The sequence below is a fragment of the Schistocerca nitens genome, chromosome 4 (genome assembly GCF_023898315.1).
Source record: "Schistocerca nitens isolate TAMUIC-IGC-003100 chromosome 4, iqSchNite1.1, whole genome shotgun sequence".
NCBI lineage: Eukaryota > Metazoa > Arthropoda > Insecta > Orthoptera > Acrididae > Schistocerca > Schistocerca nitens.
This window is the reverse complement of record NC_064617.1, coordinates 382,606,894-382,624,944: the sequence shown is the minus strand read 5'-3', so window position 1 is coordinate 382,624,944 and position 18,051 is coordinate 382,606,894. Positions and strand designations below refer to the sequence as shown.

General features: G+C 39.2%; 1 protein-coding gene across 2 annotated transcripts in view; it reads right to left on the bottom strand.

Annotated features, from left to right (window-relative positions):
- LOC126251494 (AP-5 complex subunit zeta-1-like) overlaps nucleotides 1-18,051 on the bottom strand; it is a 113,937-nt gene that overhangs the window by 71,425 nt on the left and 24,461 nt on the right. For both annotated transcript variants that reach the window (XM_049951964.1, XM_049951963.1), the window contains exons 4-5: nucleotides 12,289-12,473; nucleotides 4,804-4,978 (exon numbers count right to left, since the gene is read on the bottom strand). In XM_049951964.1, coding sequence (XP_049807921.1) covers nucleotides 4,804-4,978; nucleotides 12,289-12,473 — 360 coding nt within the window. The remainder of the gene's footprint in view (nucleotides 1-4,803; nucleotides 4,979-12,288; nucleotides 12,474-18,051) is intronic.

Here is an 18,051-nt window from a genome sequence, read left to right as displayed (position 1 = left end):
TGTCCATTGTAAGTATAAAGATAAGAGGAGCTACAGGTAAGCAAAGCAAATTGGTAAAATCTCAGGTACTTTTAATGTTTAGTATAGAAGGCAAAACCTTTGAACATGGATGCTTAGTGATCCCCAGTCCAGAAGAAAATATAATCATCAGTATGGATTGGATAGTGAAAGTTGAGGCTTGCTTTGGATAAAATGATAAAGAATTATTTATTTTGCAACCTAAAAGTAATATTTATGTGAAAACTAATTTCTGTATCTTAAACTGTGGGAAAAGTTGTAACTATTTGCAAAACACTGTGAACCACAGTGAGTATCAGGTGTTTGATGATAATACAGATTTTGACTAACTGGAATACTCTCTTCCAAATTCTAAAGGTAGCAGGGGTAAAATAGAGGGAGCGAAAGGCTATTTACAATTTGTACAGAAACCAGAAGGCAGTTATAAGAGTCGAGGGACATGAAAGGGAAGTAGTGGTTGGGAAGGGAGTGAGACAGCTTTGTAGCCTATCCCCAATGTTATTCAATCTGTATATTGAGCAAGCAATAAAGGAAACAAAGTAAAAGTTCAGAGTAGGTATTAAAATCCATGGAGAAGAAATAAAAACTTTAAGGTTCGCCGATGACATTGTAATTCTGTCAGAGACAGCAAAGGACTTGGAAGAGCAGTTGGACGGAATGGACAGTGTCTTGAAAGGAAGATATAAGATGAACATCAACAAAAGCAAAACGAGGATAATGGAATGTAGTCGAATTAAGTCGGGTGATGCTGAGGGAATTAGATTAGGAAATGAGACACTTAAAGTAGTAAAGGAGTTTTGCTATTTGGGGAGCAAAATAACTGATGATGGATCTATAAAATGTAGACTGGCAATGGCAAGGAAAGCGTTTCTGAAGAAGAGAAATTTGTTAACATCGAGTATAGAATTAAGTGTCAGGAAGTCATTTCTGAAAGTATTTGTATGGAGTGTAGCCATGTATGGAAGTGAAACATGGACGATAAATAGTTTGGACAAGAAGAGAATAGAAGCTTTCGAAATGTGGTGCTACAGAAGAATGCTGAAGATTAGGTGGGTAGATCACATAACTAATGAGGAGGTATTGAATAGAATTGGGGAGAAGAGGAGTTTGTGGCACAACTTGACAAGAAGAAGGGACCGGTTGGTAGGACATGTTCTGAGGCATCAAGGTATCACAAATTTAGCATTGTAGGGCAGCATGGAGGGTAAAACTCATAGAGGGAGACTAAGAGATGAATACACTAAGCAGATTCAGAAGGATGTTGTAGGTTGCAGTAGGTACTGGGAGATGAAGAAGCTTGCACAGGATAGAGTAGCATGGAGAGTCTGTCACCACAAGCAAGGGAAGAATGTGTTAGGGATATGATGAAAAACCAGGGGGATAGGAGAAAGCACAGAGACAGGATGGTAAAGGCAGATTTTATAAGTTTGAGGTAGGAGATCTTGTGTTGGTGAGAGCCACAGAGAAATCTAAAATGTTGACATCTGAGATAAAGACATTTTTTGATATTTATATTGGATCATTCGAGGTTCATGAAAATCCACATCCTAATGCATACAGACTTGTGTATCCAAAATCTATGAAGTTGTTTGGATTGGATTTTTGTTTGTTCGTTCTTTTCCCATTGTCATGAATTTAGTGTTTAAGATCATGTAGTTTCTAGAGCTCTATCTTATCCATTGACTGAGTTTTAATCTATCAGTATATGCAGAAGACTACATAGCTGTGTTTTGTTTGAATGGAATGTAGTACGTATGATGTTGTGATTTTTAAAGTCCTGTTTTATCTGCTGACCGAGTTAAAATCTATGATACACTATATAGATACGTGCTTTAATAGATATGTACTTTAGAATTTGATACATGTATGAGACTAAATGAGTCCATCCTTTTACAATTTTAAAATGGGATAATGTTTATAATTTGTGCTCTTACAATGAGGAATAGTATCTGACCCTATCAGTCAACTTAAAAGAGTTCGTGGATGCTGGATAACGTACTTGAGCATCTGTTGACTGGATCTGTGTTGTGACTGATATTTGTGAATTGTTAGCCAAGGCTGTGAAAGACAGCATAAATGCACATGTTTTTAAGTACAATACGTTACATGACTTAAAATTAGTGTGCATATTGTTTTTATCATTTGTAAGTGAATTTTCTAGGTCTTTATATACATAGGTTAGTTTGCATGGACAGTTAGCAAATGGTGTGGTACACATTCACTAGTGTAGACAATAAAGCAAGACGTATGCATGTCTGCTTTCATACTCTGATTTTGGTTCTCAAGCTACTGGATTGTGTCATTATTCAAAGCTATTTATGACTATGTTTACTTGAATCTATCCTGAGTATTGCAATATTGTATCTGACTGGAACTTGAGTTGTGGATAGACTCGTGCTTACGTCTGTTTTGGGTACCCCTGGTCATCGCAACACACACTCTCTCTCTCTTTCTCTCTCTCTCTCTCTGTGTGTGTGTGTGTGTGTGTGTGTGTGTGTGTGATTGAGGCTAGATGTTTCTTACAGTTACTCTTTGCACATAATTGGAATTATTGATATGATTATGAACTTCATTCATTTTGTTGTGTCAAAACATTTTTTGCTGTTTTGTAACAGGTGTGGTTTGGATTTGTGGGTCAATCCCCACATCGTAAGCTTAGTCCCTAATATTTTTCCAACATTTTGTTCTCTCATGTGTCAACATAACTTTGAATACTCTGGTTTAGGTGGCTGACTGATTCCTAATTCTTGATTGAGTATATTTTTCTGGTCTGTACCCATCGTCGTGAGTTTTTCATTCACTTAGGCTCTGAAATTTTTCTCTTCTCTTTTGAAGATTTTGAAGGTTTGATTGTATGGATGTTAACTTACAATTTATTATTCTAGTAATTTACATTGTCTCTGTATTTACATCTATAGTTTAGTGGTGTAATGTTGTAGCTTTGATTTTGTAGTATTTTCTTGTGACAGTATGTTCCATAGATCTGAAAATTTGAATGCCATATCCTGAAACACGTGTAGATGATGATTTTTGTAGTAGATATTTTTCTTATGTTTTCCGCAATATGTTATGTATTAGATACTTCTATACATCCATATTCTATCCTGGGTATCAGTTTGTACACTGTTTGGCAAACCTTATAGTCTGTCACAAAATATTGTAAACATACTGTTTTCAAATTTTGTAAGGTGGATATTATAATGGGACACCCTCCTCTAACATAACCTTTTTTTAAAAGAAATAACTGATACCATTTATAATATCAATTCTTGTATAGGTGAACATAATCTTGGTGTTTAACTAAAAGAATTTCATATGATTCTGTATATGATGTATTATATTACAGGAAAAATGTATAATAAGAAATTAATGCGCTACAATCGATATGCACTAACAGTTAAAATCGCTCTTGTTTTAGAAAAATTTGAAATTATGGTTTTTCTGGCACACTTAGAATTTGTATTATTAATTGCACTATCTAATGATAATTATTAAATTTATTTCTGTACTCGTTTATAAAGTAATGATATAACTTGGTGAAGATTCTTCTTTTGCCGACAAACTTTGTAAACTCTTTTGCTTTGTAAACTCTTTGGAATATTGTAAGTTTGGCAGAATGTTAGGAGTAGTGGGCATGCCTCTGATGGAAGAAGATATTTACGTAAGTTTGTCAATAACAATGTAATTATTGAAATGATAATTAAATCAATATCATAAGCTGTCGAGGGCATTGATATACATCTACAGGGACAGTTGAAAATGTGTGCCCCAACGGGGACTAGAACCCAGGACCTCCTGCTTACATGGCAGACGCTCTACCCATCTGAGCCTGTGAGACCCACATTCCCAACTTAATGTCCACACACCACATTCGTAGTGCCCCTGCACATTACACTCATTACTCGTGGCGGGCCGGCCGAAGTGGCCGTGCGGTTAAAGGCGCTGCAGTCTGGAACCGCAAGACCGCTACGGTCGCAGGTTCGAATCCTGCCTCGGGCATGGATGTTTGTGGTGTCCTTAGGTTAGTTAGGTTTAACTAGTTCTACGTTCTAGGGGACTGATGACCTCAGATGTTGAGTCCCATAGTGCTCAGAGCCATTACTCGTGGCAGACAATCTTACAGAGTCCCGTAAGAGTTCGGGCAATGCGTGTGCATCTGCACAGAAGAAGAAGGTCAATGGCTGGTTAGCCTGACCTATATGAAGATGGTATCTGTTCTTTCAGGCGTGTCCGAAAGAACAGATACCACCTTCATAATGCAATTATTGTTTAAATGTGGAAAATGTACAGATGTTGTGATATTTAACAATTTGACAAAGAATAAAATTCAAGAAATATATAGGCAAATCTTCATCAGTTATTTAGTCATTAGGAACCCACAATGTTAAATTGAAATTTCAGCTAAAAGAATGTACCCCTAGACACAAAAAGTGGAGCCAACAACACCAACGGGATAATGAATATATGTAAAAAGTTTTTTGTTTGTATATCTTACACCTCTCAAAGCATGAAGAGACTAAGAGAATTTTAATAGTGATGTGTGGGAGGGTAAGATTACACAGTCCAATAACGGTCCAGTACAATAAATTTTAAAAATAAATCCTTTGCAGCCAATATCAACAGTTAGTCACTGAAGTTTCTGAAATGAGCTCAATTGTCTGGAAATCCAAGAGTTTTATATCAGTTCTAATTTTCCTAAAGTCAACTTGGTCACGATCATTGTTCATTAATAGCGTAAGTTACAATAATATTCTCAAGTATGTATTTTTTACTTTGTATACATACCTATATTTAAAAGGAAATTCAGGGCTCTTATAAGGATGGAAACATCAGAATGTTGCCCTTTAAATCTTTCGGTAACGTAACTGTTTATTCTTTTCACAATTACTAGTGCTTTTGGACCCCACTGTTTATCACTGTGGACAAGTTGACTGAGTAGGTCCAGCACTTCACAAAGAACCTGAAAAAAATGTAGTTAGCTCAAATGAAATGAAATACCGGAAAAAATTGTGCTTTCAAGGTGGTAAGAGATATATGAATAAATAAAAGATGACATAAATGCTAGTTTTCAAAACCAGAGATTTCCTATCAGCTAACGCGAGATAGGAAACAGTTGCACAAATGGTGTATACTCAGTCATTAAGCCAAAAATCACAACAAAAAGCCAGGATCACCTTCGTGAATGTATAAGAGTCAAGCTGTACACAAATGGAAAACAAGCAAATAATCAAACTTAATCTGCACACTATATTAACATTAAACTCTCACTACACTACTTAACAGTATTCGTGCTAAATTTAACTAGATATATTAGATAGAAAGCTGCTGCTTCTTGGTTCGCATTAAGCAGCTCCTGTTTATCTCCTATTGGCAGATTAATATTTACTTAACTACATTGGTATTTTCAAACAAAATCATTACCAACATCTGCAAAAACAGTGTCCTGCTTACAATACGCTATGCCTAGGACTTGTCATGCAGTTTTACAATGAACACTGCTACTTGCCTTGTAGCTAACAGAAGTTTTCAATCCTTGAAACTAATTATTCAGGTAATTCATATGAAGAGTGGTTAATGAGGTAAGTTATAGTTTTCTTTTGCAGTGGCAGGAATTCCCAACTTCTTGCTTTGTGTTAGATGAGGGCTTATTCAAAATCTTTGCACCAGACTACATAACTTTTCTCTGAACCTTAGACAAGGAGGAAAAGTCTGCATTAAAATTACTTCTGTGACTGATCTTTTTTGTCAGAAACAGAAACCATTCAGGAGTAAATGTACTGAGAGATGACTGTAAAAAGTTCAAGATCCTTTAAAACACCTCTGCAAGATGTGTGGTTATTTACTGTACACAGTATTTTTACTGCTTGCTTCTGCTAAACAAACACTTTATTTTGACTGGGTGCACTGCTTCTGTAAGACGACAGGAATTGAAAAATTGCAAAATAAGTCAACATTCCTGTCTTTAGGTCAACTCAATGAGAGGTGCTTCTAAGAGTATAACTTGCTGAACTGAACTTGTTAGTTAACTTACACTTTTATCTTACACCACTTGTTGGTCTGTTGCCCTAGTTGCATCTGGTAAGGTTGAGTTGAATTGGGACTGTGGTTGACATAGGTTGTTGATTCATGCGACGTGCTACCACTGGAGCATATGGTTGGAAGTGGTGAGAGGACGGACAGGTGCGGCACCTGTTCCAATGTTGGAGACCATATAGTAGGACATGCAATTCTGGTGCAGCTTCCATTTCCATGTCTGAGTCCAACCCCAGGAAGTAGTTTGCAGCAAAGGTGGTGGAACAGGCAGCACGAGCCATGATGGAGTTGGTAACGGCAGTGGTATCAGCTGTGACAAGGTGGGAGCTGGGATCCCACTGTAGCTACCAACAGCTAAAAGGGGGCACCCAAAACAGAGGAGACAGTTGTGAAAATGTCAGCAGCGGAGGTGGGGGAAGTGAAGGCACTGACCACAATGTAGGAGATGGTCAGGTAGGGGCAGGATGTGGGGCGGTAGAGGCATACCCGGTGCACAGTTGCCCACAACAGGTTGTAGCTAGTCAATGTGTCGCAACGTCCTCCCCTCAGCTGTGCAGATGATGCAGAGCAATTGGTCACGGGTACTTCCGATTACCGCCAGCACTCATTTCTGCCGGCTGCCAAACCAGTGAGCTCAAAAAGCTGTGCCAGGCCAGAAGCAATGCGGCGACAGTGCCAGTGGACGGCCTGGTGTCGGCCGAAGCTGATGCAGTAGGTTACGGGGATGATGACCTTGCAACAACTGTGCTGGACTTTTATCGCCAATAGGGATGAACTGATAAGAACCGAGGAACCAGTCATGAGCTACTTATGTGACACATCTGAAACATATTTTTTCATCTTAAATGTTTATACTAGTCATTCTGCTTCCCCGTTTTATTGAGGGTGGAAAGGAGGAGCTGCAACATGGCAAACAGCACTTTTCTTCAAATTCCTCAATACAAACTGGGGGCCATTTTCTGCAACTGCTGCCGCAGAAGCGGACAGATAATGCACCACTTATGGAAACTTATAATTTCTTAAAAGATCAGAAGCATGACCCAGAGGTTTGTCTGGCCAGCCGTGTTACGCAAAAGAAACAATTTGACTTAAAACAGGACCCACGCCTACTGCAGCTGCAATTTTACTGCTAGCGATAAGACAACCACCCATAACATTTTGAGTTTCCATGTCTAAATGAAAACAAAGTAATTCCTCTTTATCAAACTCTGGATCCGGACCAATCGGTAAATGCAACTGCATGTTGTGCTGTAGGACAAAAATGTATCTCATAGTTGTATTGTGACAGAAAAAGGGAGCACTGCTGTAAGTGATGCGCGGCTTTGTCTGGCAAGGATGCAGAAGGGTTAAAGAGACACCAGTGGTTTGCTGCCTGTGATCAGGTGAAACTTCGACCCTACAGAAAAATATGAAATTTCTTTGGAGCATAAATCACCGTGAAAGCATCTTCCTCTATCTGAGAATAATGCTGTTGCGCTGAATTTAAGGATTTAGAGGCATATGCAATAGGGCATTCAGAACCATCTGCATACTTATGGGCAAGGACGGCACCAAGGTCAAACTGAGATGGTCTGTCACTAACACAAGATGCTGGCCTGGGTAAAAAGTGACCAAACAAGGAGTCGACTGCAGCTGGAGTTTCAACAATTTGAATGTCCAGCCATAAACCAGAGACCAGTGGGAAGGAACATCTTTATGCAATAGTGCATGGAGTGGTTGTGCCACAGCAGCAGCATCTGGTATGAATTTTTTGTACAACACAATCTGACCTAAAAATTCCTGTAATTTCTTGATGGATGTGAGGCGTGGCAATGCAGCAATAGAATCAATATGTTGGTGCAATGGTTTAATGTCAGCATACAGCACTTCAAAACCCAAATAAATAATGGATGGTTGAGAAAACTGTGTCTTGTCCAAACTGCACTTTAAACCAGCATACTGTAAAACAGAAAACAGAGCATGAAGGTGCGGCAAGTGATCCTCTATAGAGGCACCACACACTACTACACCATCTAAATAGTTGATGCAGCTTGGAACTCATACAATGAGTTGCTCTAAAGAGCACTGACAAATAGCCAGTGCACTTTCCACACTTTAAGGCAAATGCTAGTACTGATAAAGCACAAATGGGGTACTTGTAAGTAGAAGGTGTTTAGATTCCTTGTTGAGCAGTAGCTGTGAATATGCCTCTACTAGGTCAATTTTTGAAAAATAATGCCATAATGACCCCCCCTCACCCCTCCACATAAGATTTGTTAACAGATCATCAGGGCATGAGAAAGGACTGGTATCAGTGAGTGACTGTGGATTAACAGATTTTTTAGTCACCTCCGAGGCATAATTTACTGGTAGGTGCTTTGCCTATCACCAATGGTGCTGACCACTCACTGGAAGAAGAGGATTGAAGACGATCTAATTTTGCTTTTACTTGATTGGGTTAAGTTACCAGTATCAGGTGGGCCAGGGAAAAATGGAGGCAGGTGGGGCGAGGGCGGGGGGGGGACTTTCATTGTAACACGAGCAGCCTGAAATTCTGTTGCACAACCCAGTCCTGGAAAAAATAGACAGGAGAATTCCACACAGAGAGCATCTAACTATTGATACAGAACTTGATTATAAACCGCATGCACTTCATCATCAATGGAGGATCGAAACAGTTTAAAAGCATCCAAACCAAACAGATTTTTGGTGTACATATTGTTCACAACCAGGAATGTTAATGAGTGAACCACAGCTTTGTAAGTCACACATGCAGAAAACTGTCTAACAATGGGAATCTGTTGTTTATTATAACTCATCACCCTCTGTAACACTGGAGTCAGAGGGGAAGAACCCAAGTGCACATAAGTTTGAGAATTCACCAATGCTGCTGCACCTGTGTCCCCCTCCATTTCAATGACTTGTTTAACACACACACTTCAATGCATAATTTGCTTTGAGACATCATCACTGCTGACACACTGTTCACATCCATGCCTGTTTCATCCTCACTCAGGTTTGGAAAGAGGTTACATACAGAAGCAACATGTCCTTCCTTATGACACCTATTACATGTTGCCTGGCACTTGGGACATGAAGCAGTAAGTGCATGAAGCCAGTGGAGCATCAGCCTGCCACGTTTGTGACGCGGACTGTTGTTTTTGGGAACACCTATTATCTATATGCTACAGACGTCTGCTGGACCTTTGCAATAGTGTCTACATTCCCTTGCAGACTGACTGAAGGCTGGGATGGGTGAGAGAAGCTGATTTCTGAAACTTCGGATCAGGCTTCTTTCTGAGTACCTGCAGCCTATGAAACTTCAAATGACTGAGCTATGTTCAATATTTCTGTAAGCATAGGATTTTCACACTGTAGAGCTCACTCTCGAACTTTCCCATCAGGAGCATAACATACAATTGCAGTACAAACCATTTGATCAGCACAGGATTCCTTATGAACATTTGTCACCCAATGACAATAATGGCGAAGACCAAATAGTTCAGTTGCCCATGTCCTGTAAGTCTGTTTTGACCATTTCTGGCAGCAGTTAAACTCTACACGAGCAGCAATAATGTGAGTATGTTTACAGTGATGGGTAGAAAATAACTCACACTTCTGATAAAGAAATACTTGAAGGTCCTCATAAGGGGCAAATTGACACAACTGATATCCAAGGGTTAAATAAATGAGAAACAAAAGGCCTTGCAGAAGTTTATGTCTGTTATCCCAAATGCCTCGAAATGTTGCTGCAGGCATCTTTTGCAAGTGTCCCAGTCTTCTGCTGCATCACTGTATGCAGGAAACAGTGGCAGATATGTTGTTGCCGGGGTCACAGGTTGTGCCTCCTCTTTCTGCATATGCCATGATTTGTGAAATGACTCCTTTTACTGCTACTAATGTCCAATAATCTGATGCTCACAGTCATGAGCACTCCCCTAATAAATAACTTTTTAGCTGCATCTACATACATACAGTGCAAGCCACCATATGGTGCATGGGTACCCTGTACTACTATTAGTTATTACGTATCTTGTTCTACTTGGAGACAGAGCAAGGGAAAAATGACTGTCTACATGCCTCGCTATGATCCCTATTTTCTTGTATCTTATCATTGTGGTCCTTGCTCGAAATGTATGTTGGCGGCAGTAGGGTCATTCTGCAGTCAGCCTCAAATGCCAGTTCTCTAAATTTTCTCAATAATGTTCCTTGAAAGAATGTTGTCTTCCCTCCAGAGATTTCTATTTAAGTTTCTGAACGCTAGCATGTTATTTGAACCTAATGGTAACAAACCTAAAATCCTGCATGTGAAGTGCTTTCATGTCTCCCTTTAATCTGACCTAGTACAGATCTGAAACACTCAAGTAGTATTCAAGAATCTGTTGCACTGGTGTCTCGTATGCCGCCCCCTTTACAGATAAGCCATCCTTTTCTAAAATTATGCCAATAAACCAAAGTCAGTCATTCACTTTCCCTTGAACAAACCTCAAACATTTGCCATTTCACGTAGTTTTGCAATGTTATGACCAGATATTTAACCAACATGACTGTAAGGCAGGACACTACTAATGCTGTGTACAAACATTACAGGTTTGTTTTTCCTACCAATCTGCATTAATTTACATTTTTCTGTGCTTATGCTGCCATTCATCACGCTAACTAGAAATTTTGTCCAAGTCATTTTGTATCATCCCACAGTCACTCCTCTTTGACACCATCCTGTACACCATAGCACCAGCAAACAAACTCAGATTACTGGCCACCCTGTCAGCCAGATCATTTATGTATACACAGAATAATAATGGTCCTATCGCACTTTCCTGGGGCACTCTTGATCGTATCTTAGTCTCCGATGAACACTCGCTGTCAATGACAACATACTTGGTTCTACAACTTAAGAAGTCTTTGAGCCACTCACATACATAGTTACAACAGTGGGACTGTTATATGATTGTATTTGGCACAATACTATAACACACAGAAGTCAGCTTGCCAAACCATTGTTGCAGTTTTAGAAAAAGACTATTATGTGACATTCTACTGCTTAGTAAAGCCAGAAAAGTCAATGTCAGTATAGTTGGGATGGAACATCTTTATGTCAAAATTTTTTTAAAACACCTACTGCCTACCGCGAAAGCTAGAATGCCCACTAATGGGCAGTAGGGACCAGGTTGACTACCACTGATTTAGAATAATATTCTGAGATACAGAGTCGTTAAAAATAGTTAAATAAATAAGCCTTATTTTGAACAGAATTGACATCCACATCATTGTCTTTCCCTACATCACTGTCTTTCACAGAAATCCAGAAACAAATGATTTGTTAGTACAATTTTTCTCTTTTTTCTTATTCTTGATCATGCTGAAAATGAGATCAATACCACTGTCATTAAAGTGATGTTCTTAAATTTAAAATATGAAATGCATGTATCATGAGGTCCAGAAACTTCTCCTACTACACTTATTTGTCTTGCTGGGGAGCATCTATACATTGACTTTATAAATAAGCCTCACACTTTTGTATTCTTCTTCTTCTTATTTCATATAGGCCAACTAAGGACCACGACATTCAACTATTGCATTTGGAGTGGGCTTTGACATTTGCACAGTAGTTATGCATCCTCTGGCTGTGTTGTTCCTTCCTCTCCTGTGTCCAGAGGGCACCAGTCTTCTTTCTTGGTAGTCTGTCCTGGAACCTCTTCTGTCTATGCTTCTTCATGAGTATTGTCCGATCCTTCAAGTTTCCTTCTGTTATTCCCAGTTCCTGAAGATCTTTCTCCACTTCCATCAACTATGGTGACTTGGTCTTCCTCTTTTGCCAGTAACAGAGGAGCTAGTTGGTCAATCTATCACGATGCATCCTGTAAACTGTCCATAAAATGCTAGACTTTTTTCCTAGCTACATCTGTGATTGTTTCACAGCACTCTTAGAGCTCTCGGTTGGGTCGCCTTTTATAATTGTCGCCTTCCTTGACTGGCCCCAGTATCTCCCTCATTATCTTTCTCTCCTGGATTTCAAGCTTTTCAGTAAGTCTCTTCCTATTGAGTATTAAACATTTTGAAGCATATAAGGCTTCAGGATGGACGACTGTATGGTAGTGCTTCAGTTTGATATGAAACCAAAAAGTTGTTTACAAGAAACCTGGTCTGTTTCACAAGATTCTGTCAGTCCATATGGTGCGTAAAATTTTAATACTGAATACATCTTAATAGCAACAGACATTACAATGTAACAGTAATTATAATGTAATCACTCACTGATTTCTGAAGTAAGACATCATGTTCTTTAGCTGCAGTTCGAAAGCACTGTTCTGATAGTATATCACAATGAGTGAAAACTGCTTCAGCCAAATGGTGATGCAGCAATGTGTGGCATTCTGCCAGTTCTCTTATCAGAGAAAATGCATACAGCCTCATGGATCGATTTGTTTCCACACTGTTATCTGAAACGAATGATGAATTTAGTTTCAATAACTGTGTACAATAGTTATTTAGGTGAGTTAAAAAAAAGGACGTAACCAGAAAAAATGTGTAAACTCAAAACTTGAGAAAAATTTGGTAAAAAATTTTCTTAATTTGATAGAAATACTTTATTTACGAAATATGAAAATTATTTTTATCATTAATTTTTTATTGATTTCATTTACTTCTATCATTTTTTCTTGCCTTGTGCTAAAAACAGTCATAACAGCCAATATTCCTTATCGCTGAACCCAACTTTTATTTTACACTACTCCTTCCAGCCTATATTACCTCACACTTAATTAAATAAAATAATGAACTCTGGATCCATAGGAGTACATCTGACAGAATGTCTCTTCTTCTGATAATATTTTGCCATGGTTTTCTTAGTCCAGACTTCATCAGCTTTTACTATGCATTTTACAGATCCGGATTTCTGACACTTATGTTACTTCTATTGTGTACAGTTGTGTACAATTCATTTTCTTATGATAGTTTAAAAAGCATTTGTATCAGAGAATGAATACTTTGTGTGTGTGTGTGTGTGTGTGTGTGTGTGTGTGTGTGTGTGTCTTTTGCTGACGAAGGCTGTGGTCGAAAGCTATATGTGACTGTCTTTTAATAGTGCCTATCTGCAACTTGGCGGTCTTCTTTACGGTAAGTAACAATCTGCATTTTCCTACATTGTTCATATTCCTACCTGGAGTTTTAATTCTTTGGTACATTTTCAATATTTAAGCAAAAATTGTAATTAATATTCTGATATTTAGTATATTTTTAAAATATTTCACAGTAATTTACACTAAATGTTTTTCATTTTAATATATTAACACACAATATATTTTGGATTCTCTAACTCAAAAAAATGTACATTCAAATGGATAACTGGTACACACACAAAGTTATTTCCAGCTACAAAAACTGTACTGTTGCATTTTGTTTCTATTTTGTGCATCCACAGTGATTGGCTTATTTGGTATTTGACAAGCATAACATTACTTTGCTAACCCATTAAAATTTTCTTATTATTCCTGTGTTAAAGATGATAATAGTATGAGTATTATTACACTGTCTTTAGAAGTTACACTTTAGATTGAGTACCTCAGCAGCAGCTGTTGTCAAGCCCAAGACTATAAAAAGTAGAACAGGTGGTGCACAAAGGAAGTGTAAGAAAGTAGTCGGCCAGCTTGATTTCAGCAATCTAGTTTTAATTACGTCATCATGCCAGATGATCACCCTTGCACAAACTTTCAACTTGCACCAATGGTGTGATGGAATGCATGCTTGCACAAGAACTATCCTTGACTCTGGGGCAAATGCAGTATGGTTTCTCCTGATCATCAAAGTCTGACAGGTCAGGAATGTCATGCGGACAAGGATCAGAGCTTCTTAAAATCTTTTCTTCCATAGAACAAGAACATTTGGGGGCACTTAACATCAACAAGCTACCGAAAACTGGTAACAGGGTGCATATGCAGACAAAGAAAAAAAGGGGTCAGGATTTTCTTCGGATTTGACAGTTAAAAATACACTTTCTCCTGGGTGAAAATATACATTTTTCCAGATTAATATACACATTTTTCCATGTGAAAATACATAGTCTCCATGTTACGTGACAGTATACATTTCCTCGGAATTCTAAAACTTACCAGACCTTTCAATGATGCACATTTTATACACCAGTGTAAAATTTCCCGGCACTTTAGGGAAAAAAAAACACACATTTTGGAAAGATCTTTGATGCACAGCAACATGTATGCTGCATATTTTTGTATTACAAAAGTGTAAGGGGAGGGAGGGGGAGGGGGGGGGGGAGCAACCACAATATGTTAGTTTAATATACATATACATATAGTTTGGCAACAAGAAAAGCTATGTTTTCACATATAATATTACTCTTTTTTTTGCATGTGTTGCCCTTTAAGATACATCAAGCACAAATGTGGTACTAAAATTTTAAATAATTACATAAATGTCTGGTCTTCTGGGCTCAAATTTTTCTAAGTGGTTGGTCCTCAAAGTGTTAAGTTTTAAATGAAAATCAAATGCTCTGTGATTTGAGAAATTCACTGCACATTCTCACACATAACAAGATTAATTTCAAAACTAGACTCTACAACTCAAAGGACTCTAATATTTTTCTATGTGGTGACTTTTTTTATTTGCACACTGCAATACTGTTATGTAGCATTTCCAATCAAGTTTAAATTCACACAACACTGCAAAAACCTGGTAAGAAGGAATACAAATTTCTTCAGGGGGAAAAAAAAATGTTATTTGTATACAGCAGAACTAAGAAGAATAAGAATTTTCATGACTTTTTCAAATTGTATAAAAAATGAACAAAGTTATTTGGGAAGCCAAGAAACTGTATATCTGGCAGTTTATATTATATTCCAGAACAAAATACAAAGCCTTGTGGGCAGTTACAATGATAAAACATGGTGTGCTGCCATACTATAACTTACTGAAGAATGGCATTCTGCAAACTTAAGATGTGAACAACACAAATTAAGAAATAATTTCGTGCCTAGAGGAGCAGCAGATAAATGTTGAAACATATCTTATGATTGAAAAATATTGTGTTTGACAGAAGGAAGATATGTAAAATTCTGCTTAAGCTTTTCAGTGTGGTTTTCGGGAAGCCAATTTCTTTGTATCTCATCTCATGGTTGGTTCTTTATTGTGGCGTAATGTGATGCATACAAGAAAATGAAAACATCTAATTAAAATTCAGTGAACAGTTGAAAATAGTCAACAGTTTAGAATGAAACACTTCATTTCAGTTGACTTCCTCTGTGGAAAGGGTTAATAAAAGCCAAATTTCTTTCACAAACCAACAAAAATAACTTCATTGTTGTGCAAGGTGATTAATGTTGGAGTGCCAATAATACATAGAGAAAAAAAATCAGAAAACAGAAACTAATAACATATTTTACTTTTCTGCAATTATGTGAATGTATTCATTTGATAGAAATCCATTCTGTTTTCATTTGACTTGAGAGCTGTAAAGGAAGTCAAAACAGTAAAATCAAAAATATAAACATGGGTCACGTAGAGACTACCCCCCACTGCAACTCTGACTGCTCTGTGCATGTGCAAATCTGAGTTTGGGTGCACCAGAATAACTTTACCCAGAAGCATCTGCCTGCTTGCGGCTACTACCTATACAGCAACAGCCACACTTTGCAGTGAGAAGCGGGAGAAGGTGCTGCTCATATGCGACTTTTGCTTCGCATGTGTGCAAGAGCCCACTGGCAATTGTTCAAACAAACCTAATTTAAACAACTGTGCCATCAAGCTCATCAAAAGTAGTTTTTTGTTGTGAAATATTGCGTAGTCTTCATCCAAAAGCCTTTGACACATTTTGCTGCTGGCAGGCGATTGTGTGTGAACTGTGTTATGTTGTTGTAAATGATGCATTCTCTTTGCAACTAAAGTTTTATTTTGGTGTTATTCTCGCATTGTGCTTTATTGGTGCAGTTATATTCTGCAGTAGAAGGCTAAAGTAAAATTCTTTGTTAGTGTATTAGTTCTTACCTCTAAAGATTACAAAAATTTAACTGAAAACCAAAACAATGAAAAATTCCTGGTTGGATGGTTGGTATAAAAGGGGTGGGAAGGGACCAAACTACAGTCCCTTGTTCCTAATAAAACAAAGCGACAAGTGTGAGAATAAAACATATGAGACAGATAACACAAAATGGAAAGAAAGGAAAATGCACAAAAACGAAGGAAAGGCAACAAACACTAAAAGGAACAAAAGAGGACAAGAAAACAACAGAGGGTAAAACAAGAAAGCAGATTACAGTGGCTGGCCAACTACGAGAATAAAAAGGAAGAGCCAGCCACTCTGCAACACATTAAAATCTCCACCCTAAAAGCACTAGGGTGGAGGACACAGAGGGACAAAGGACATGTGCTAAAACTTAGATCAAATGATAAAACCCACCCTCCTGAATAAAATGTAAAACTAAATCAGCCAATGAGGCGTTGTCAGATAAAATGAGCGGAACAAGTCTGGTAACCCAAGATTTTGTCGCTGTGCAGCAAAGTGGGGCAGTGCACCAGAATATAGGCCACTGTCAACTGGGCGCCACACCAACACTCAGGCAGGTCTTCGCAGCACAAGAGGTAACTGTGGGTAGCCCAAGCATGGCCAATGTGGAGCCAGCAGAGGACAACTGATTCTCTGCGAGAGGCCTGCATGGAAGACTACCACACATTTGTAGTTTCCTTAATTACACGCAGTTTGTTGTGCGTACTGTAATGCCATTCCATCTCCCAAATCCGAAAAACCCTGCGGCAAAAGTCAGAACGCGGGTCAGGTTCAGAGATACCCATCTCCAGAAGCAGTTTCTGAGTAGCCTGTTTGGCCAGCCTGTCGGCAAGTTCGTTGCCTAGGATGCTGATGTGTCCTGGGGTCCATACAAACACAACTGAACAATGGGACCAGTCCAGGGCATAGATGGACTCCTGGAGGGACTTCACCAAATGATGGCGAGGATAGCACTGGTCGATAGCTTGTAGGCTGCTCAAGGAGTCAGTACACAGAAGAAACGATTCCTTGGGGCATGAACAGATATGCTGAAGTGCACGAGATATGGCCACCAGTTCTGCAGTGAAAACACTGCAGCCATCGGGCAAGGTATGCTGTTCAAAATGGCCTCTGTGGATGTAGGCGAAGCCAACATGACCATCAGCCATCGAGTCGTCGGTGTAAACCAGTTTAGAGCCCTGGAACACTTCAAGGATCGAGAGGAAGTGACAGAGGAGAGCCACGGGGTTAATGGAGTCCTTAGGGCCACACGAAAGGCCCAGGCGAAGCTTTGGCCTACAGCTACACCACGGAGGTGCATGTGAATGGACCTCGAGGAGAGGTGGTGAAGGGAGGGACTCCAGTTCAGACAGAAGCAATCGAACGCGAACCGCAATCATTACCCCTGACCTGGGCTGCCTATGTGCGAGGCGAACCACCATGGTTGGGAAAAGAAGGCGGTAGGTAATTAGGATGTTCAGGAGAGCTCTGAATGTGTGCAATGTAACTGGTGAGCAGTTGTGCACGTCTGATCTTCAATGGAGGGACTCCAGCCTCCACCAGTAAGCTTGTCACTGGACTCATCCTAAAAGCTCCTGTCCCTAGTCGAACTCTGGAATGGTGCAATGGGTCAAGCAAACGCAATGCTGAAGGCGCCGCTGAACCATAAATCACACTCCCATGGTCAATGTGGGATTGAACAGGTGCTCTGTACACCTGCAGCAGCACGGAGCGATCTGCACCCCAGCTGGTGTTGCTCAGGCAGCGGAGGGCATTGAAGTGCTGCCACCACTTCCATTTAAGCTGACGAAGTTGAGAAAGCAAAGTCAAACGAGAGTTGAAAACCAGACCTAAGAATTGATATGTCTCCACTACAGTGAGTGGATCGTCATTAAGGTAAACTGCTGGTTCCGGAAGAAGTGTATGACGCCAACAGAAATGTATGGCACATGTCTTCACGGCGTAACACTTGAAGCCATGGGCTAAAGCCTGTGACTGCACCTTGTGGATGGCTCCCTGTA